General features: G+C 38.2%; 1 protein-coding gene and 1 pseudogene across 6 annotated transcripts in view; one reads left to right on the plus strand and one right to left on the minus strand.

Moving 5' to 3' along the window:
- Positions 1 to 24,434, plus strand: part of PDE7A (phosphodiesterase 7A) — a 361,811-nt gene that overhangs the window by 285,895 nt on the left and 51,482 nt on the right. The window contains exon 1 of one of the 6 annotated variants that reach the window (XM_059901832.1): positions 21,230 to 21,407. The exons of the other annotated variants lie outside the window; for them this stretch is intronic. Coding sequence (XP_059757815.1) covers positions 21,348 to 21,407 — 60 coding nt within the window. The 5' untranslated portion in view covers positions 21,230 to 21,347. Of the gene's footprint in view, positions 1 to 21,229; positions 21,408 to 24,434 lie in introns of those variants that run through there. 6 annotated transcript variants of the gene reach the window in all.
- On the minus strand, positions 16,109 to 16,264 carry LOC132351965 (large ribosomal subunit protein eL39-like; annotated as a pseudogene).

Below are 24,434 nucleotides of genomic sequence, written 5' to 3' on the forward strand. Positions count from 1 at the left end.
AAAAATGGTCCAGTTTTATCCTTTTGCATGTAGATGTTCAGTTTTCCCAATATCATTTGTTGAAGATGCTATCTTTTCCCCATTGTATATTCTTGCCTCCTTTATGGTGGATTAACTGAACACATGTGCATGGGTTTATTTGGGGGATCTCTATTCTGTTGCATTAATCTGTGTGTCTGTGTTTGTGCTAATACCATACTGTTTTGATTACTGTAGCTTTGTAGTATAGTTTGAAGTCACAGAGCATGGTACCTCCAGCTTTGTTCTTTTCTCTCAAGATTGCTTTGGCTATTTGGGGTCTTTTGTGGTTCCACACTAATTCTAGGATTATTTGTTCTAGTTCTGTGCAAGAGGCCATTAGTATTTTTATAGGGATTGCATTGACTCTGTAGATTGCTTTGGGTAGTATGGGTATTTTAACAACATTAGTTCTTCTAGTCCACAAGCATGGTATATCTTTCCATTTATTTGTGTTATCTTCAGTTTGTTTCATCAGTGTCTTATAGTTTCAGAGCACAGGTCCTTTACCCCATTGGATACATTTATTCTTAGGTATTTTTTTTTGATACAAACAATCTGGCTGACAGATGGGAAGAGGACGCAAATAGGCGTTTTTCCAAAGGAGACGTACAGATGGCCAACAGGCACATGAAAAGATGCTCAACATCACTAATCATCAGGGAAATGCAAATCAAAACCACAGTGAGATATCACCTCACGCCTGTCAGAATGGCTTTCATCAGAAAGACAAGAAATAGCAAGTGTTGGTGAGGATGTGGAGAAAAGGAAACTCTTAAGCACTATTGGTGGGCATGTAAATTGGTGCAGCCACTATGGAGAACAGTGTGGGGGTTCCTCAAAAAGTTAAAAATAGAACTACCAGGGGCTTCCCCGGCGGTCCGGTGGTCAAGACTCCACACTCCCAATGCTGAGGGCCCAGGTTCAATCCCTGGTTGGGGAACTAGATCCCGCATGCCGCAACTAAGAGCCTGCATGCTGCAACTGAAGATCCCACGTGTGCAACTAAGACCCAGCGCAGCCAAATAAATAAATAAATATTAAAAAAAAAAAAATAGAACTACCATATGATCCAGCAATTCTACTTACAGGTATTTATCCAAAGAAAACAAAAACAATAATTTGAAAAGATATACGCACAGAAATATTCATTGCAGCATTATTTACAATAGCCAAGATATGGAAACAACCTAAGTGTCCATCAACAGATGACTGGATAAAGAAAACATGGTGTTTATTTTTATACATAGATACATACATATATATATATATATGTGTGTGTGTATGTGCCACACAGTGGAATATTACTCAGTGCTGAAAAGGAATGAAATCTTGCCATTTGTGACAGCATGGATGAACCTAGAGGGTATTTTGCTAAGTGAAATAAGCCATACAAAGAAAGATAGATACTGTATGTTTTCACTTATATGTGGGAATCTAAAAAACAAATTAACAAATATGAAACAGACTCACAGATAAAGAGAACCAATGAATTGGGGGGTGGGGCAATAAGCAAAATAGGTAAAGGAGATTAAGAGGTACAAAGTACCAGGTATAAAATAAATAAGTCACAGGATATAATGTATAGCACAGAGAATATAGTTAATATTTTAATAACTTTGTGTGATGTGTAATGTATAAAAATACCAAATTACTCTGTTGTATACCTGAAGCTAATATAATATTGTAAGCCAATGATATTTCAATTTAAAAAAAAAAGAATGGGGCTTCCCTGGTGGCGCAGTGGTTGAGAATCTGCCTGCCAATGCAGGGGACACGGGTTCGAGCCCTGGTCTGGGAAGATCCCACATGCCGCGGAGCAACTAGGCCCGTGAGCCACAATTACTGAGCCTGCGCATCTGGAGCCTGTGCTCCGCAACAAGAGAGGACGCGATGGACGCGATAGTGAGAGGCCTGCGCACCGCGATGAAGAGTGGCCCCCACTTGCCACAACTAGAGAAAGCCCTCGCACAGAAACGAGGACCCAACACAGCCATAAATAAATAAATTTTAAAAAAAATGTGAAAAACTTTAAAAAAAAAGAATGAAATACTTAGGAATAAATTTAACAAAAGAAGTGCAAAACATTCTCTGAAAACTACAAAACATTGAAAGAAATCAAAAATCCAAATAAATGGGAAAATACCCTATGTTCATGGATCAAAAGATGAAATACTGATAAGGTGGCAGTACTCCTCAAGTTGATCTATAGTTTCAGCACAGAATCTCAGCTTATTTCTCTATAGAAATTGATAAGCTGACTTGAAAATTTATATGGAATTGCAAGGGACCCGGAATAGCAATAAACAATCTTTCAAAAAGAGAACAAAATAGGAGGACTCACACTTCCTGATTTCAAAACTTACAAAGCAACAGCAGTCAGGACAGTGTGGTACTGGCACTTAAGCTTGCAGTACTTACCTTTTGTACTTACAGACATATAGATCAATGGAGTGAATTGAGAGTTGAGATAGAAACCCATGTGTCTTTGATCAACTGAGTTTTGAGAAAAGTGCCAAAACCATTCAATGCAGAAAGAGTACCTTTTCAGTAAACTGTGGTAGAACAACTGGATAGCCCCATGCAAAAGGATGAAGCTGACCCTTATAAGTTAAAATGGATCAAAGATCTCATTTTAGGAACCGAAACTATAAAACTTAGAAGAAAACATAGGGTGAATCTTTATGACCTTGGATTTGGAAAGGATTCTTTGATCAGAAAAATGCATGAGCAACAAAAGAAAAAAATAGATACATTAGATTTCATCAAAGTTAAAAACTTTTGTACTTCACAGTACACTATCAAGAAAGTGAAAAGACAACCCACATAGTGGGAGAGAATAATTGCAAATCATATACCTAATAAGGGAGTCATTTCTAGGATAGAAAAGGAACTCGAGGGACTTCCCTGGTGGCATAGTGGTTGGGAATCCGCCTGCCAGTGCAGGGGACACGGGTTCGAGCCCTGGTCCGGGAGGATCCCACATGCCACGGAGCAACTGGGCCCGTGAGCCACAACTGCTGAGCCTGCGCTCTAGAGCCTGCAAGCCACAGCTACTGAGCCCACGTGCCACAACTACTGGAGCCTGTGCTCTGCAGCAGGGGAGGCCACCGCAATGAGAGGCCCACGCGCCACAGCGAGGGGTGGCCCCTGCTTGCTGCAACTAGAGAAGGCCCGCGTGCAGCAATGAAGACCCAACACAGCCATAAATAAATTTTTAAAAAAAGACAATGCAATTAAAAAATGGACCAAGGGTCTGAATAGTCATTTCTCCAAAGAAGATATACAAATGGCCAAAAAACACATGAAAGATGCTCCAACATCTTTTCCATCAGGGAAATGCAAATCAGAACCACAATGAGAGATGGCTAGAATAAAAAAATCAAGATAAGTCTTAGCAAGGGTGTGGAGAAATCAGAGCCCTCGTGCACTACTGGTGGGAATGTGGAATGGCACAGCCTCTTTGGATAGCAGTTTGGCAGTTCCTCAAGATGCTAAACGTAGAGTTACCACGTGACCCAGCAGTCTCACTCCTAGGTATATACCTAAGAGAAAGGAAAACCGGGCCACACGAAAATTTGTCCATGAATGTTTATATCAGTAACAGCATTATTAAATAACCAAATGGTAGAAATACCCTGAATGTTCATCAACTGATAAACAGACAAAAAGTGTTATGTCCATAATGGAATATTATTAAACAATAAAAAGGAATAAATTTCTGATACATGCTACAACTTGGGTGAACCTCGAAAACATGCTGAGACACAAAATAAGCCAGACACAAAAGGTCACATTGGGTGTGATTCCATTTATATAAAATATCCAAAAATTTGATTGCTGTAAGGATAGAAACAAGACAGGTCGTTGCTGTGGGCTGGGGGAGGGAGAATGGGGACTGACTGCTCACAAGTATGGGGCTTCCTTTGGGGTGAGAAAAATATTATTAACAGTGGTGATGGTTGCACATATGTGCGACTACACTGAAAACCATTGTACTGTGTATTTAAATGGGGGACTTGTATGATTTGTGAACTGTATCTAAAGAAAGCTGTTTAAAAAATCTTAACAGCATTTTATTTAGAGATTTCCTTGCAGTTTCAGAATATTTTTAAATTAATGATCCAGAAGTTTGAAGGAAAAATAGTCGGAAATGCTAGTTTCAATGTATTGTCAGTAATAATATCTAAAATTTTGTCCATCTTGTTTGTCATAAAGTCAGAAAAGTAAGCCAGAGTTGTACTAAGCATTAAAATTATAATACACAACCCCAGTGTGTTCTTACATGTTCATCTGTTAGTATAAAACTGCTTCATTTTAATGAAAATATATGCTGAACAGATGCATCTGAGCTTTGCCTTGCATTTGTTTATGGAGCTTAGTTCCTTTGGTGGAGCACAGTTTTACACGAGGAACCATGCACAGGCACAAATGAAAAAAGAGAAGGTTAATTCAGAGCCCAAACTTTGCTAATCAGTAACACGTGTATGAAACAGTCAGATCCATATACAGAGATGCCAGAGGATGGCCTAATTTAAGATATTTGTGAAAATATGTTACTCTGGGAGCATAAATTAATATTTTGGTAGGAGTCCCCAAAGAGTTAAAATTTAAATGTTTGAATATGTGCATTTTTTGAGAAATGACTCACATAGCATAAAATTCACCCTTTTAAAATGTACAATGTGCTTTTTAGTGTATTCACAAAGTTTTGCAATATTGTACACCTTCACTACGATCTAATTTCAGAACGTTTTCATCACCTAAAAAAGAAACTCTACCCACAGTCATTCCTCACTCCTCCCTCCCCAGCCCCTGCAACTAGTCATCTGCTTTCTCCCTGTATTTACATATGGAATATGTGCATTGTTTTTACTACAAATTTGAAATAGTTAGAAGTATCCAAGAATTAAACTAAATCTTTTTGAAGACAGAACATTTATGTTTTATAGCATTCACTTTAAATGATTGTAGGTAGTCCATATTTCACTTTAGTAATCAGCCAGTCAGTCCATTACGGTAATTTCCTTAAGATTATTTCCTAGAAGTGGTGTGACTAGTTAAAATGTTAGGTGTAGATTAAAGCCTTTTGATAAACATTGCCAAACTACCTTCCAGAAAGCTTATATCAATTTATACTCAAACAGTAATGTAAGAAAGACTCATGTAAGTTGTAAAATATAATAATACAAGTAACTAAATTTGTATATAGGGAGAGAGGTTCATAACTGCCTTTCAATTAAATGTTTACTTGTCTAATTTTGAAAATTGTTTTCTCCTCAACACTTCAGAAACTTTTCAGTGAACAGGAGTCATAATTTTTAAATCAATTGTACTTGAAACATTACCTCAAATTAGGAATGCAGCTGCATAGTACCAGTTTGTATTCCAGGTTCAAAACAAGAAACTCTTTAAATATATCTTATTCATCAGTTGTAAATTGCCTGTACTTTATGTAACTGGCTCTTAATTGTTCATACAATAAATCTTTCAGCTGTATCAAATTACGTATTTCAGTTAGTTTTTTTGTTTGTTTGTTTTTTAACGCTTCCTCAGTAAATCTTGAAATAAGCCATTTGGATGGCCCAAATGACTGATTATTTTCCTCTTTATACAACTGCATGTTGGAGATGTTAAAACTGATGTGACTTTCCCAAGTGGAAGGGAATTTATTCCAGATAGAGGAAATTAGTTGGGTACAGGTGTGGCAGTGGTCATGTCCAGGCTCTGATCAGGAAATTGTGAGCAAATTATTTGGTTGGAATTGGGGTACATAAAGGGTGAAAATGAGATAATAAGGTTAAATTTGTGCCATAAAAGGCAAATATTAACTGGCTTTCTGTATCTTCTTGGTAATAAAAAATAATGCTGCTAATAGGGTATAGGGGAGGATGCATGATAAGGTGCTGTGTATGCAATTTGATGCGAGGGTTAAAGATTTTGTGCTCTTTGGAGTGTCCCCCTTTTAACCTTGATCGTACAGGTTTTTCTTATATCAGTTTTTCTCATATCAGCTTTCCCCCCTCAGTTTTATCAGGTTTGTTTTTTTTTTTAAGTGATATGATGGTGTACTGAAGGGGGCATATCTCTTTCAGAAGTGTGTGTATTTGGGTGGGGATGAGGGGGATGGGGGAAGGGCATGCATACACACACACCTGGCCTTACCATCCTCTGACCAGTAGTTCCTAATTGATAATGGCAAATCCCAGAAGAATCTGGGATTTTGGCAAGGGATTCATGAATCCACATGTATTTGCAATAGTAAACTTAAAAAACCAAACTCATACATATATGTATTATTGTTTTTCAAATATAAGTAGATACACCTGTGATTAATTAAATCAAATTCATTTAAACATAACTACTGAACTCTCAGTGTTATATCACTTTGTATTTTCTCGATCAGTGGATATGTTTTATATTCTTTTATGAGATGGTCAGTCACATTAGTCAGCCACAAGAGGAGACATGGGAAAAGCTCACGAAGAAACAAGGTGTAGTATGCTCACGGGTCCTAGAGACCGGAGCCCTGGTACGCCACACAGGGCCACGTGGGAAAACACCAGGGTGGTCAGAAGGCAGAAGACAGGAGTGAAGGGCTAGTTAGGCCATGGCCTCTATTCAGGTTTCCTAGGGAAGGGCAAGGCAGGGCAGAGTGAATGGTTCAGGATTGGTTAATTTGAATTATTTTGCAGGCTTTGGGCTACAGGAGTGGTCCCTAGTTGCCTGGTACCTGACCCTGGGATGATTAGTTGTTTTGAGATGCAAGGGTCTGATGGAGGTCTGGCTCTGGATTGGCTGGTTTGCATAATCAAAGACATGCTTCTGGCTATCTTTAAGAGTTGGCTATCCCATGGAGGGGCAAGTCTCCCCAGTCAGAAAGGTTTTTAAGATGTCAAAACAGCATTATATGCGGATAATAATGGTATAAAATTACATGCAGTGCGGGATGTCAGAAGAGTAACCCGTATTGTGTGGGGTGCACAGACTATTGGACACTTAGGAAGGTTAACCGCCGTCTGTGCCCGCCATGTCTGATCTCCAAAAGGGGTAGAATTGTGACTTAGACCCTGAATTACTTGGGCAAATTTCTGATTGTTACGTGCCTGCCTGTTTTTGATGCCACTGACTGAAAATGGACTATTACCATTGGGTAATGACTGACAAAAATTTGATAAGGGGAGCATTATGGTCAAGCTTTTACCATGAGCAAAAACAGTGAGTAAGTTAATGAGTTGTTTTTTTCTTTAATTCCATGGCTGTCTTACGTTGGAACTTAGAGAACCTGGTAATTTAAATAGGAGCTAGGTTGATTAATGTCTGCTCTGTAGAGAGGGGAAAGCCATTTTATAGAATTTGATTTGAGTCTTTGATATGCCTGAATATATTAAAGCACTGGTTAGAGAGTGTTAAATGATTTTTAAAGGCTTATAAATTTTAGTTAATGACGCTTCCCTTGGACTGTGTTGGAGAATTGGGTAAGAACACCTCGGTGATGTTCCTGGATTATCTTCAAGCATACCTTAGCTGTCTACTTTCCCATTATCCAGCTGGAGGAAGCCAAGTCTTTTAGAATGTAACTTTTGTATCAAGACTCCATGATAGGAAGGGTAGACCTCAGATTTGAACCCATGATCGCATACGTGATCCAAAGTCTCTGCTCTCCTGGTTCAATTTTAAGAAGATAGTTGTTGGCATGAATTTCAAACTTAAGAGAATTCCAGACTTTGAGGAAAATTAGATGAAAATATTTTTCCTCTGTACTTTTAAAATTGTACTAAAATACGCCTAACATAAAATTTATTATTTTAACCATTTTTGGATGTACAAACCATCATTTCTCTCCATTTGCCCAGCTTTCTCACTGGCCGCACAGAAACTGTGTACCCATTAAACAGTAATTGCTAGTCCCTTCTTTCCCAGCCCCTGGAAACCTCTATTGTGCTTTTTTGTGTCTATGAAGAAAGTTTCTTTGTAATGAGAGAATTTGTTGATGTTAGATGATATAAATTAAGTTTTAAATTACTTTGTAGAGTGTTGATTATAAAGGCAATTCTTTTGAACAAAGAAGTACCATGTACTTCAATGTAAATTAAAAGTTATTTTTGCCCTTTTAATTCTTTGCCTGTTCTATTTTAAACAAAATATTATAATTACGTATACGAAGTACAGAAGCCTTAGTGTTCTCATTTTATTAAATGTAAACAAATGGTGTTAATTGAAGAGAAAATAGTTCTTTTTTCTGAACCTTACCAAATTGCTTTTTATACATTGTTCCAGTTCGAGCTCGTTAAGGTAGCATTAGTCTTAATTGCCTTTGCAATTAAGTTCATCAAAATGGTAGTAAATTCAAAAGATGACAATCTTTTTGCTAGCCTGCATAAATTTGTATCATGTTCTCCTAGCTGATGGTTGTCAAATTGCACATGATTTGATTCAAGCTATTTTTTTATATGAGCACAGAATGTTGTTATTATTGCTCATTGTATTCCATTAGCATTAGTTACTGGGAGGTGCTCTATACGTTGTCCAGACCCTGGGCTTTGGGCTTTTTTTGTTCGATATACTCAGGAGGTTGTGAAAAACGCAGAGTTCAGGTTCACCCACTTTACTTTGACCTTGCAGTGAGAGCCAGCTTCAGTACTCTGCCTGCCTTTATGCATTTCTGCCTTTACTTAGTTTTTGCCTGAGTGTTCCTTATTTTATTACCAGCTCATGGATTCATTTCAGTAGGTATTTTCTGTATTTTCCAGCATTTTCAGTTGTTTTCAATGGTAGGGTCCATTCTCTAAACTAGTCTGCTGTTGGAAATGATCCTGTGATCAAATGACTCCTGTGATCTCAGAGACTTAAACCGAATCATTACAGCCACCAGGTAAATAATAGGAATAGGAACACAGGTTTTGTGTTGATTATTAGCTATAATTTATTCTTGGCTGCTTCTTCCAAATCAGTGTCTTTTACAGAACCGGATGGCAGAATTTTTAATATTATCTGCTATATCTTGCTTTCATTTTGTAAAGGAACTGAGGGAGCCTAGATTGGAGGAAGTGGCTGAACCAAAAGTTCCTTCTCTAGCCTAGGTCTGGAAGAAACTATTACAAGCCCTACAGGGGATGCAGTTTGAAATTTGTTGAGCGTTGGCCTTCTTGTCACTTGCTTTTTGTATTACAGTTAAAGCTGTTTCTAATTGGCTTTAATGTTACAGAGGTGTAAGAGGGAATGTTATTTATATTTATGTGTGAGAGAAAATAAACGCGTGGGGATGTGCTGTTTAGTTTGAATAGTTACCATTTGCGAGTTTTGGTCTTTTGCCCTCCCGGTCCTTTCCTGTTTGTAAGCCTGAAGATTTTGGTTTTAACCGTCTTATCTTCTCTCCTTGAGTAATCTTACCACATGGTCTTGAGTGCTTGGGAGGGGATTACTCCCAAATCCCTTCTTCAGCTCACCACAAGCCAGACTCCTGGATGGACATTTCCACTTAGTTGTCCCTGGGACACTGAGCCCGTTAGTCTCCTGAATCCTGTCACCTTTCTCTGTTCCTGTGGCCGCTACCCTAATCTCAGCCATCGTCTTATTCTGGATTAAGGCAGCAGCCTTCTTACAGAGCTCCTGAAGCCTGAAGTCTTCCGCTGTATTAATCCATTCCATCCACTGGCACCCAAAGTATTTTTTCCAAAATATAATTTATGTATCACTCTCCTAAATAAAACCTTTCAGTGGGTTCCTTTTGTCCTTCGTACACAATTCAGACCTGTCAATATTGTTCCCAGTCCTTATTCTCTAGTCTCAATCCCTTACCACTCCCACCTTCACTTTACACTGTAACCTGTACTGAACTTCCTTTGTGGGTGGGAGGGAATAGATTTTGCTCCTCTTTTTGAAATTAAACTTTATTGAGGTATAATTTATACAATGTGATGAGTTTTAACAAATGTGTACACCTATGCAGCTACTATCCTAATCAAGATACTGTGCTCTTCAATCACCCCCAGAAGTTCCCTTGGGCTCCTGCCCCAGACCACCACTACTGATTCGTTTTGCTTGTTCTCGAACTTCATTATAAATGGAATCATACAAAATGTAGTCTTTTTTTCCTGATTTTTTTTTCACTTAGCACAGTGTTTTTTGAGGTTTATCCATGTCATTGCACATATCAGTAGTTTCATTTTATTGCTGAGCAGTATTCCATTGTATGGATATACCACAGTTTATTTATCCATTAATTAGTTGTTGGATGCATGTGTTGTTACCAGCTTTGACTATGGGCATACCTCATTTTATTGCACTTTGCAGGTATTGTGTTTTTTACAAACTGAAGATTTGTGGCAACCCTGCATTGTCAAATGATGGTTATCATTTTTTTTTTAAGCAATAAAGTATTTTTAAATTAAGGTATGTACATTGTTTTTTTGGACATAATGCTCTTACACACTGAAGAGACCACAGTATAGTGTAAACATAACTTTTATATGCACTGGGAAACCAAAAAATTCATGTGACTTGCTTTATTGTGACATTTGCTTTATTGCAGTGGTCTGGAACTGAACATTTACTATCTCTGAGGGATGCCTATATGAATGAAGCTATGAACATTCATGTTCAGGTCATTTTGGGGGACATATGTTTCATTTGCGGAGTTCTAATTGCTCCCCATCCCAACACTAGATATTGCCAGTCTTTTTAATTTTAGCTGTTCTTACTGGGTGTGTAGTGGTATCTTGTGGTTTTAATTTTCATTAAATTTAATTTTCATTTAATTTTCATTTCTCCAGTGATTAAACATGTTGAGCATCTTTTCATGTGTGTATTAGCTATTTGTATATCTTCGTATATCCTCTTTTGTGACTTGTCTGTTCAAGTTTTTTTTGTTGTTGTTGTTCAAGTTTTTAGCCTATATTTTAAATTGAATTAGTTGTGATTAAGATATGAGTTGTCATTAATATATGTATAATATATTCTGGATCAAATCCTTGGTCAGACATTTATATTGCAAATATCTGAGTCTGTGGTTTGCATTTTCATATCTTAACACTGTCTTTGAAGAGATGTTTTTAATTATAATTAAGCATAGTTAACATTTTTTATGACTAGTGTTTTTGTATCTAGAAATCTTTACTTAACCCTAAATCATGAATATATTCTCGTACTTTTTCTTAGAGATTTTATTGTTTTAGCCTTTATGTTTAGATATAATGATCTGTGTTAATTTTTTGTATAGCATGAGATTGCACGTTGAGATTTTTTTTTCATAAGTTTATATAGTGCCATTTGTTGAAAAGATTACATTTTCCCTTGAATTACTTGGGCACCTTTGTCAAATATCGATTGACCACATAAATGTGGGTCTGTCTTTGAACTCTCTGTTGAGTTCTGATGCTCTACGTCTGCCTTTATGTAAAAACCACATTGTCTGTAGCTTTAAATTAAGTCTTGAAATCAGGTAGTGCAAGTCCTCCAATCTTCTTTTTTCTTTCCAAAACATTTCTGGCTATTCTAGATCTTTAGTGTTTCCATACAGATTTTAGAATTTGCTTGTCAGTTTCTTTAAAAAAAAAAAAAAAATGCTGGAATTTTAATTGGGATTGTGTTGGATTTATAGATTAACTTGAGAAAAATTGGAAACAATATTGAGCCTTCCAATCCGTAAACATGTGTATTAGTTTCCTAGGGCTGCCAAAACAAAGTATTACAAACTGGATGGCTTATAGTACAGAAACTTATTTTCATGGTTCTAGAAGCTAGAAGTCAGAAGTTAAGGTGTCAGCAGGGCCATGTTCTCTCTGAAGGCTCTTGGGGAGGAATCCTTCCTTGCCTCTTCTAGCTTCTTGTGGTTGCCGACCATCCTTGTTATTCCTTGGCTTGTAGGTGCATTACTCCAGTCTCTGCCTTTGTCTTCACATGGCCTTTACCTTTGTGTGGTTGTGTGTGTCTGTGTCCAGATTTCTCTCTTCTTATAAGGACGTGAGTTATATTGGATTTCAAGCCCACTCTAACCCAGTATACTGTTATCTTAAACTTGATTACATTTGCAAGGAACCAAGTAAAGTCACATTCATAGGTACTGGGCGTTATGACCTTGACAAATCTTTTGGGGAAAACACAATTCAGTCTTGTAACAACATGATATATTTCCCCATTTACTTAGGTCTTTAATTTCTCTCAAAAATATTTTATAATTTTCATTGTACAGATCTTGCTCATATTCTATTTGTCTTTAAGCATTCATGTTTGTGGATGCTATTAGAAGTAGTATTTTTTTAATTTCATTTTTCAATCGTTTTTTACGAGTATATAGACATGCAATTGATTTTTATATATCAAATTTGTGTCCTGTGATGTTGCTAAATTTTTATTAGTTCCAGAAATTCTTTTGTAGGGTTTTTATGATTTTCTATATAGATGATAATATTGTCTGCAAATAAAAGACAGTTTTTCTACTTTCTTTCCAATTTGTATGCTGTATGTTTCTTTTTCTTGCCTTAATGCATTGGCTCTGACTTTAAATACCATATTAAAGATGTAAAGCAGACATCCTTGTCTTTTTTGTGATCTTAGGGCAAAGGCATTTAATTTTTTATTTTTAAGTATGATGATGGCTGTAGGTTTTTTAATAGATGTTCTTTATCAGATGAGGGAGTTTCCTTTTATTCCTAGTTTAGTAAGAGTGTTTAGCATAAATGAGTTGAATTTTGTTCAGTGCCTTTTCTTTATCAGTTGAAATGATTATGTGACTTTTTTAATTCTAATATGTTGAATTACATTTATTGTTGTTTTGAACAGAAAACCAATTTTGGATTCTTGGGATAATCTCCACTTAGTCATAATGCATTTCCTTTTTATATATTGTTGGATTTGATTTACTAATATTTTCTTATAGATCTTTGTGTCTATGTTTATGAGTGATTTGGTTTATGATTCCCTTTTGTAATGTCTTTGGTTTTGGTATCGGTTGTTTTTTTTTAGTAATTTTATTGTGATGTATCTTGGTGCGGCTTTCTTTGTGTTTCTCCTATTTGGGGTTCATTGAGCTTCTCTGACATCTGGATTAATAGTTGTCATCAAATTTGGAAAATGTTTAGGTAATTTCTGTTGATCTCTTCTATAGCATTTAGTCTGCCATTAAGCCCAACTGCGAATTTTTAGTTTAGATGTTGTATTTTTTAGTTATAAGTGATCCTTTTTTTTTTGTTTGTTTCAATTTCTTTTTTCATAGTGTGCATGTTTTCTTTAAAACCTTTGAATATATTTACAATAACATTGTACAAGTCCTTAATCTACCAATTCCATCATCTTGTTCATTTCTGGGTTTTTATTGACTCCCCACCATCACCCCGTTTGGGGTCACATTTTCTTGTTTATTCTCCTAATTTGTTATTTTTCACTTGTCATCTTTAAAAGAGTGTTGAGTTTTGATCTGGTAAGCAATTTAGTTACTTGTGGATCAGCCTGATCCTTTTAGGCATATTTTAAGCATTGTTAGTGTGGGTCCAGAACAATGCTGTCCAGTAGAACGTTCTGCATTGATGGGCTATATTTACCTTTCTCCTGTGCTATGGCATTTCTTGGGTCTCTATGAAATGTCCCAGGTATTCTGTGAGAGCTCTTCACTGTGGTTGGTGGGGACCAAATGTTTCCCAACTCCCCTGTAGTTGTTCTTTTCCCAGCCTCATGGTATCTCATTCTACACATGGCTAGCTTAGTATTTAGCCAAAGACTCAAGGAGACCCATTTTCGGGCTTCTGGAGCCCATTATCTTCACGGCTCTTCCTGTCTGGTACTCAGCCCTGTAAAATCCAAGTATTGTACCCTCCCTGAACTCCAGTCTCTGTGTCCTCAACTTTGTGAGACTTCTTGCTCTGCAGGGTTACTCTGCTCTGCTTTGGGGTTTGGTAACTACTTTCAAGAAACCTGGGCAATTATAGGTCTCACCTTGTTTGTTTTCTTCCCCCTTCTCTCAGGGATTAAAGTCCTATACTTCTTGTGTAACATCTGAAAGCAATGTTTCACATAGATAACCTAGTTCTCTAGTTGTTCATGATGGGAGTGCTGGTCCACTACCAGTTGTCCTATCATTTATTGAACCTTGTTTATATTTTTATAAACAAGCCGTAATTTTACTTACCTCGGATTTTTGCACATACTGCTTTTTCTGTGCTTGGAACTCTTTCCCCCACCTCCTGTATGATAAACTCTTATGAAATCATTTAAGGGTCAGATTATGTGTCACTCTTTCCCAGTGGTCTTCCTAGCTACTACTGAATCCTGGGTTAAGTGTCATATTTGGCACTCATAGCATCTTACATTTGCTTGTAATTGTGGTTATTTGTTATGATTGTTTGTAGTTCCCACAAAAATCTGAGCTGTATGAAGGCAAGGACTGTGTCCATTTATGTTATATCCTTCATGCCCAACACAGTGGAGATCTCAAAATCTCTTTCTGCGTCTCCTTCTGTCCCTTGCAGTACTATATGTGGAGATGAAATAGTACTATTCAGTGTGCCTCAAGTATACTTCAGAAATTTTTTGTGCTTCTACTCTGATTGGTTTGGAGAGGGGAACAATTGTTGACAGTTGGCGTTTCCTTTTTAAATTTGACCAATCTCTGAGAGATTAGTATTTTTCTTCTTTAGTATTTATGTTATAAATATTTTGATATATATTTACCCACAAGTAGTGGTCAGTTCGTAGTATTATTTTTAGCGTGAAGTTTTTTTCCTTACCTACAAATAGTTCTCATTTAAAAATTATCTTTTGAGATAAATACCAGTAACCACTTAGATGTTAGTAACTTTGAGGAAATCAGTATGGCCAGGTCTGTGGGGTGTGGTGGGGGATGAATTTCCCATTGAAGAGCCTTTAATAACAGCTTTCTTAGAAAGGCTTCTTTGATTATGAAATCGAGTCAGGTATAGTATTGTGGGATCTTAGAACTGGCAGAGACCTTGAAGGTCATTTTTTCTAGCCTGCTCCACAACCCCCTTGACAGAGGCTAGTTTGAGGCAGCTCCTTTCAATTTGCATGGTTCTAACTGTAGAAAGTTCTAGAAAGTAATATTGAATCAAATTCTATTTTCCACAAACTTGTACCCATTGGTCTACTTCCACCTTTCATAATTTCACAGAATAAAGCTGAACTCCTTGGCTTATTTTATCTTATAGCAGTTTATATATTATCCTTATCTGCATTTAAAAATGTTATGTATGAATGCATCTTCCAGTGTAATATTGAGAACTGAATTCAGTCTTATAAATGTGGCCTGTATTGAGAACAGTGGAGTATCCTTGATTTGGATACTTATCTGACTCTCAGTGCTTCCTAAGATTGCCTTTACTTACTGTCTCTTATTAATTTAGAGTTTAAACATTCTGGCGTTTTGTTTTTTTTTAAGGAAACTTGTAAACTCCACTTCCACCGTTCCATATGCATGCAGTTTATTTTATATTAAAATTCATACTTCATTCTCTTTTTAAGTTATTTAGTAATTAAGCACGGTGGTTTATACTTTGTGTTTTATATGCAGATATGATATGCATTAATCCGATCTGCATCCCAATAAATAAACTGTGGAACAAGACAAAGTCAAATGTAGAGTTCTGTTAGCTACCTCTAGAATTCTTCCACTAGCTTGATATCCGTTACTTAAACTCTGGTTATGTTTGTTCAGTCAGCTAGGAGTCAGCCTAACATTGCTCTGTTTTGTTCTCAAGGATGCCTCCAGAGACTATGTGTGCAGCCTTGCTGAAATTAAAGTGTCCGGGTGTCTGTGACATTCTCTTGGTCTTATATACTAGCAGCCTAAGTCCAAACTCTACAGTTGTCAAATCTACACCACTGATTTTTTTTTTTTTTTTTTCCTTCTGGAAATTGTGACCATTTCTACTTTTCCATAATTTTTTTTCCGACAAAAGGTCTCACATATTTATTACTGAGCCAAAGCACTAGTGCAGAAGCACAAAGAGAAAAATCATTTTCCCAATAAAACACATCCAGCTGTTCAGATAGTAGTGATGTTCTCAGAGTGATATGGTAAGATGCAAGTGACCTTGACACAGCATAAATATGTGTGCCACTTCATACGTGAGGCTCCTTATAGACCCAGCTTGGTTCTTCTCCAGTGTCTTCTCTTGGAGTTGTACCTAATTTTATTACCGGTTTTCATTCGAATCCATTGGGGAATGGGACGATTCTGCTTTTGTTTCTTGGCCGGGAATCACTTGATCCTCAAAGTCTTGTGAGAAGACATGGCGAGGAGCAAATTCCCATAATTTTTTAAATACTGTGAACAGTCGTTCAATAAGCAAATCTCTGAGTTTTTTTAATAGCATGAAATGTAGTTTCCTGGACCAGAAGACTTGAATGTTTGTAAAAGGTCAGGGTGTTTTTATTATTGAATACTGCCTTCATACCAAGACTAATCACATGTTCATTGCCATTAATTACTATCCAACAGAAAACTTAATTCGGAACTCTAAATCAGTATGACACAAAGGTCTTAATTAAGTGGTAAAACTCCCATGTTACCATAGTTTTAAAATAATTTTTGTTACTTATCAAGGATTAATTTTTTGGTCAGTTTCATATCTCTTGAAATTCATAACATTTGAAAAATAATAAGCTCCGATATGTGGCTTTTAGTAAAAGAAATAAAAAACCCACCCTGATGTACTATTTGGTATTAAAATTGGCTGGAATTCAACATGATAAAAGCACATTTGGAAGGTTTAGACTACAGTATTCACATTTTTCTATTATAAACTTGGTTATAATTTCCAGCAGACACTACATTTGTATAAAGCACTCTGGGATAGGCCTTTCTTGTCAACAGGATTCCAAAATTATAGACACTGATGTCAGTGCAGATGAGGTTAGCCTAATTTGGTCAAGAGAAGGACATGCTGAGTCTCTATATGGATAGCTGAAGGCTACTGCCAAGATTGACAGGTGTCCTGTGAGCGGCAAAGAGCCCCAGGGATAAAATTTGCACTTGGATTACTTCCCTTACGACACAGTGATCAAAGCTGTACCTTTTCCTTCTATAGATCATGCTCCTAAAATAGTGAGATTTGCTTTTAATACCCTGACCGTTCAGATATTACTTTTATAAGCCCCAGAAAGGTAAAGAGTTTTATACTTTTTTCTTATAGTATTAAATTCTGTTTTCAAAAGCTTAGCTGTCTCCTATGCATTAATTTTTCTAGTAGAGTCAAGTGATTTTTTTTGTTGCTCTGTCATGTTTCACTAAGGCTTTGAGACAGGTGAGAAAAGTTATGTAAAAGAATACATTTGTTATGATTGTAAAAGAGGCAACTATTTCTTTATGGGATAATAAATTATTTTATATTTAGAAAGATTAATTTTAAGATAATCTTCTAAGAAATAGACATAATGTCGTAAAGGAGTGTTAACACAATTTGATAACAGCTTTTGTTTCTATTTTGTCTTATTGAAAATATTTTATTAAGAGAGGCCTTATATATTTTGTCAAGATAAATTAGTGATAAATATTTCATATCTCAGAATAGGAAAAAGTTTTAAAGCCATTAGGTCCGTGCCATTAAGAAAGGTAAGTGTACTGTTTTAAGAAAAACTTGTATTGCCTGAGCTTTTTGTAAGATTTGAGTGATGTAAATGTGTCATCAGCAACGAAGGAGCTATGATTTTAGGCATAAGCTTAGTAGCTATTTCTATTCAAATAGGAAATCGTCTGATCTGGAAGGACCGTGTCTTGATTATCTCTGTATTTCAGTGTCAGACATACGGTAGATATTGAAGGAAGAGCATGCTGGGGAACCCCTTGAAGGAGCCAGCCTGTTCACTGGTGTGAAAAATGACCTTAGCCCTACCAGGCCTCAGAAGAGGTTCCCAGGGCACTGGGCAAGCACGGCACACGTTGCCCTCATGAACCATGTGATTTCAGTTAAGCCCAGAGTTGGGGTGGAGCTGGAGGGGTTAGGTCCTGATCATGGTTAGGTCTTAATTATTTAATTTGGACCTGGCTAAATGTTATTGAGAGCCTGCTATGAGTGCGGTATTCTTTTACAGATGTTATTAAGCTCCTGTGAAGGGAGGAAGGCAAGGCCCTTACAGGTGGTGATTCACCCAGGTTCACTCAGCTCTTGGCAGTACAGCTGGGAAATAAACCCAGGCTCTTGACTCCAAACCCAGTAGAGTTTTGAGATGGTGGGATAATCTCGACAGAAGTTCATTTAAATGAGAGAATTTTTAGGACTGCCTTTCTTTTTTTCCTGTGTGTCTCAGTTCTGATTCTTTCCCTCTTCCCTTGTTCAGTCCTTCACTTGTATTGTATTTACTTCTTTTTGGCTCCGCCCTGCCGCATGTGGGATCTGGTTCCCCAACCAGGGGTCGAACCCGCGCCTCCTGCCATGGAAGCACGAAGTCTTAACCACTGGACCACCAAGGAAGTCCCAATCCTCCACTTTTAGACGAAAAGCAAGTTGAGATTCTTGACCTCACCGTTAACCAAAAAGGCATTTATCAAAATGTACCAAAAATAACAGTATCGTATTTGCTTCTTAGAACTCAACTTTTCGAGCAGCTGACTGGCTTGGAACTGTGAGGATAAGAAGTATTTCTGGGCTGAGCATCGAGGTAGTAGGCTTATCTGGAGTGTGCAGCCCAGGCTAGCGCGGCAGGTAATGAATGATGACCACCAGCAATTCTCCTGAGAGTGGAGCTGATTACATTTGGCTGCTCTGTCCTATTCCTGGTCATCCTTTGAGTTTGCTGGCTGGAACCTTACTGCCCAGAGAGTAATCCAAGACCCTGACAATCTCATGTCACACCTAGTTTCGTGACAGACTAAAAAAGTTATCTCCATTTGTGCAAGGATTAGCATTACAGCTTGTTAGTTCAGTAGAAAGAAGAGAGATATATATATGTAATGTATAAGGTGTAGTGGGAAATGTATGGCCGTATGTTATGTATAGCTTCAATTTAGAAAAATTGTGATGTGCATCTGTAATTTGAATTTATGCCTCATTTTGACAGGTGGAGAATTAACTTTAAAAAAAAAAATAAACTCTTCCTACTGAGGATTGGATAATGAAAACAGCATTGGTATTTGAACTATTTGGGCTGTTTTCAAATATTTTAGAGCCGTCATGTGGGTACCGCCACTAGGCAGATGCCTTTGTCTCGCCGTGAACTGCAGCCCGTGACGTAGTCCCGTCGCATCCGGAGTGTTTCGCAGCCCGTCCACCTCTCCCCCCAACACAGGCCGTGAGCGCCTCTCCTGGGCCTCCGCTGTGGCCTCCTGACCGCCCCCCAGCCCCTACCCCAATGAACTGCACTTGACCAAAACCTGCTAAAGTCTCCAGCAGGGTGGGAGTAGCTTTTACGGTGCAGACGAAGCCCCTTCTCGGGGCCTCCGCTGTGGCGGTCCCACAGCCTGCACTCCAGCCTCCTCTGCTCTTCTTCCCGAATCTTCTGCTTGTCTTTGTTGCGCGTTGCCATGTCTGTGAGGACCATTCTTCCCATCCTCTTCGTGTTCTTGCCCTTTCAGTTCAGCTCAGGGACATTTCAGGGCCTCTGGGAAGAAGCCCCTGACCTCCTAACCGGGTCAGACCCGGGGCTTTGTTGGTGGTTCCTGTCACAGCTCCATCGTACTTGTTTCAGTTGCAGTTTTGTATTTATTTGCAGACTTTTTTTTTTTTTTTTTAATGTATTTATTTATTTATTTTTGGCTGCATTGGGTCTTCGTTGATACACGCGGGCTTTCTCTAGTTGCGGTGAGCGGGGGGCTCCTCTTCTTTGCGGTGCGCGGGCTTCTCATTGTGGTGGCTTCTCTTGTTGTGGAGCACGGGCTCTAGGTGCATGGACTTCAGTAGTTGTGGCACACGGGCTTCAGTAGTTGTGACTCGCAGGCTCTAGAGTGCAGGCTCAGTAGTTGTGGCGCACCGGCTTAGTTGCTCCGTGGCATGTGGGATCTTCCCGGACCAGGGCTCGAACCCGTGTCCCCTGCATTGGCAGGCGGATTCTTAACCACTGCGCCACCAGGGAAGTCCCATATTTGCAGACTTTGATTAATGTAGACTGACTAAACTGTACGTTTCGGGAGGGCAGGAACCCTTTCCGTTTTCACTCAAAGATTATACCCCTGGAGTCCAGCAAAGGGCCTGGTACCTAGTTGCAGCTTAATGAATACTTGCATGAAAGTTTCATGGAAGGCTTTTTCTCTGCTGGCTGCTGTGAGAGATCATGAAGATGAATAGAGGCCCACTTTGCTTTCACCAAGCTCACTCACAGCCAGCAGAGAGAAGAATGAGACGCGTAACACAAATATTATCATGTAAGCTAGATTGCAAGTCGGGCTTAGAAATAGTGTACTTTTATTTATTTATTTTTTTAACTTTTCGGTTTATTTATTTATTTATGGCTGTGTTGGTCTTCGCCTCTGTGTGAGGGCCCTCTCCAGTTGCGGCAAGCGGGGGCCACTCTTCATCGTGGTGCGCGGGCCTCTCATTATCGCGGCCTCTCTTGTTGCGGAGCACAGGCTCCAGACGCGCAGGCTCAGCAATTGTGGCTCACGGGCCCAGTTGCTCCGCGGCATGTGGGATCCTCCCAGACCAGGGCTCGAACCCGTGTCCCCTGCATTGGCAGGCAGATTCTCAACCACTGCGCCACCAGGGAAGCCCCTAGTGTACTTTTAATTGCTTGAAAAATGTAGATAGGCTGGCCTTTGTCAATAAACCCATAATGAGTGAATTATAATGTTAAATAGCACAACATTATCTGTGAAAGCCCCTAGCATTCATAAAGTAATCCTAGCTCTAAAGGAAATAAAGAGTTGACCAAATTCAGTATTAAAAGTTGAAAAAATAGAATAAAATGCATTAATATTTTTAAATGCCAGGACATTATACCTGTGACGCTGGTCTAACGTGGAGGAAATGAGGAAATTTTTAGTACTGCCAAACATTTTTTGGAAGTTATTTGAAAGCATTCCTGGTGTTAAGGTCGAGGATGTGCTTGGGGCCAGCTGGAGACCTCGTTTGCCTACATTTTGTGAGACTGTTAGGTCAGCGCTCACGAAGGTGTTTCCTCCCCTCTTCCAGCTTTACTGACTCTCCTTCCCCAGCCCTGGGCTGTGGCATTAACCACGCGCTGGTAGGAGGGCCGGCTGGCAGCGTTTTCTCAGAGAGTCAGGTGACCCTTGTTTGAAGGCAGCTGCGTGAGGTTCAAGGCAGGCAGTGTCCCCTCTCTTCTGCCTCGGGACAGCTGGTTATTGTCAGATCCTAACAAATCTTCCTTGCCCATTGCTCTCTGGGAGAGGAGGGAGGCTATGCAGGGGGCTTTTCATTGATCCAATGGGAATTACATTGATCTGGTGTCTGGCCTTGGTTCTTATCAAGTGGATCGCCTCTAAGGTAGGCCATCTTTATTTTTAGGATTGTGACATTAATCATTAGTTTATATATGGGTAGGAATGAACTGGCTAGTCAAATTTCTTCTCCTTTTGCCTCAGTTTTATTTCTCTGATTAAAAGAGCTACACGTTTTACCTGTCAGCTGAGAAGCTTGAGATTACTGCATGTAATTTTTATTCTTCTCCCACCTATTCCTCCTGAAGGGCTTTTTATGGTATCATTCCTTGGTATTGAGGTAGCTTTCCTCAGGATCATTCCTTTAAAGAAGTGTTTACACTTAAAGAAGTTCAACTTTTAAGATTATGGAATTAACCAGTTTAGACATTTGGTGTACATATTTTAAACATTCTCTTCTGGAGATAGCAAATTTACTGTTGCTTATAAATTTAAAGTATAATTATTGAGGATTTCTAAACAATTAAAAACTTTTTAAAAACTAAATACCACTGTCTCTCATGTTCTCACTTAAGGTCTTCCTGCTGCTGAAATATATGCCTTACTTATAATATGTTGAAAAGAGTAAGATTATTATATATCTGTTGTTTTTAAATTTGGATTCCAAATATCGGGCTTAAGAAATGCTTGCTATAGTATTTCATCAGCTGAATCTAGCATTCCGTATTAAGTTGTCTTCATTATTCCCTATTAAAATTATGCTATGATTTAAAAAAAAAGAAAGAAATGCTTGCTAGAATGCTAGCCATTTGCCATCCGAATGAGAGTCCGAAGTAGGAAATACTTAAGATTATACTATTTGAAATTATTTTTCTATACTTGTATAAAAATGATGGTCTTTCATCCACCAGGCAGCTTTTGTCTTCCTTTATTAAGAAATTGAAAAGTGTGAATAGTAACTTAAAATGTATAAGGCCATCACTGTTTGCTAATAAGCAACACAAAAGCTTCTTTTATATTTCTTCTTCAAGCGAGGTTTGAATCCCTGATAGTGTAATGTTTTTCACATTTAAGCATATTGTTTTAAGCATAATTGTCTTTTTCTTGAAGCAGTCCTGTTTTCTTAGTGAATACGATTGAAGAAATCTCTTAAAGAAAAACAGTGCACTCAGATTTTTAAAATCTTGTGTTTTGTAAGTTAAGAATTAATTTTGTTGCACTCACACCAATTTACTAATTGTTTTTAAAGGATTAGCTTGCCAAGTTACTGAATGAAGGTCAAGTTAATATTAATAATGCATTAGTTGAATTGTGGATGTTTTCAGAGATTTTTTTAGTTTTGTTATAACCACCAAAAAATTTAAATTAAGTTTTTAAACAAAAAGAATGCTAGTATTTTAAGAGTGTGATTTTTTTTTTTTTTTAATATATTGTTTGCATAGGGAAGAGGATTGGGAAGGATAGTGTTCAATGGATGGATTCGTACTTGGATAGGCACTCAGGTGCGAACACTTTCCTAGCATATGTAAGATGAATACAGTCTGAAAAAACTCGCTTTACTGCATCAGAGAAAACTGCTTTCAGAACTTTGGGCTTCATCTTTTGTAGTGTATTACCATTTTTGTAACGTTACCCAAAAATGTATTTAGTGCTGTTGTGTTTAAGCCCTGTGACCTGTTTACTAATCTCCAAAACCCGGCGTATAAGACCTGCCTCGCAGAGGTCTTGTGCGGGTAAATGAGGTTTTGTATGAAAGCGCCTGGAGCATTTTCTGGCACAGAGTAGGAGCGCAGCAAGGAGTTAATATATCACTACTTCACCATCTAAGGGAAATACACACGCCTTTGCACAATAGATTATTTTACTGGAAAACCCAAACAAGATAAAAACCATAGCACTTAAGATATCTTTGCTCAGTTTTAAAACATGTCTGTCTTGGGAATTCCCTGGCGGTCCAGTGGTTAGGACTCGGAGCTTCCACTGCCAAGGGCGCGGGTTCAATCCCTGGTTGGGGAACTAAGATCTCATAAGCCGCGCCAAAACAAAAAAAACATGTCTGTCTTTAAAAGTTATGTATTGGGGCTTCCCTGGTGGCGCAGTGGTTGAGAGTCTGCCTGCTAATGCAGGGGACACGGGTTCGGGCCCTGGTCTGGGAAGATCCCACATGCCGCGGAGCAAGTAGGCCCGTGGGCCACAACTGCTGAGCCTGCGTGTCTGGAGCCTGTGCTCTGCAACAAGAGGGGCCGCGATGGTGAGAGGCCCGCGCACCGCGATGAAGAGTGGCCCCCACTTGCCGCAACTGGAGAAAGCCCTCGCACAGAAACGAAGACCCAACACAGCCATAAATAAATAAATTTTTTTTTTAAAGTTATGTATTAGCTAATATCAGGAACAACTTTTACGCCTTTTGTCATTTACCTTGTAAGTCAGATCTTTTGCGGAAGAGCGGCAATTCACCCTGATGCATGGTTGAGTGTCTTACCAGGGCACTCAAAACTCCTGTGTGGTGGTGGATCCTTTGGAACCTTCGAGTTTAACTTGTTTATGCTGCGGCTGTCAGTTTCTGATTAGCTCGGCCTCACCCCTGTTTTGACTTACACTAGTTTGCTTTACGAGCTGTTCCCAGGATGGCTGAATTAGAAAAGTCACGAGTAGAAGCTTCTCAGTTATTTCCATTCACTGGCGAGGTGAGGTGGGAATGTGGATGATAGCTCCGAGTGTTTTATGACTGACAGTGTGACAGGGGAATTTGATTAAATTTGTTTTACTGTCTTTATTAAAAACAATTTTACTAGTATATGGCTTTAAAAATGATAGTCTTTTACAAAGATATATGTTAAGTCTGTGCTGCAGTCTTGGTGTATAAAGCACATATAATTATTTTTTAAAGTAACATTCTAACATGGAAATCAAATTTTTAACATTACAATTTATAATTTATAGTATATTTATCCAAAAAGAGTTACTTTATTTTACCTAGACTGCTTACAGTTTAATAATATTCATTTAAATCTTGGTCTGTGAGGCAATAAATGAGTAAATTATCACTCAATGTATTCATTGATGGGTCCACCTTTTTTTTAAGTCCATTCTTAAAAAATTTTTCTGTTATCTCATTTGGATTTGTTTCATG

Source organism: Balaenoptera ricei, chromosome 17, assembly GCF_028023285.1.
Source record: "Balaenoptera ricei isolate mBalRic1 chromosome 17, mBalRic1.hap2, whole genome shotgun sequence".
In the NCBI taxonomy this organism is placed as follows: domain Eukaryota; kingdom Metazoa; phylum Chordata; class Mammalia; order Artiodactyla; family Balaenopteridae; genus Balaenoptera; species Balaenoptera ricei.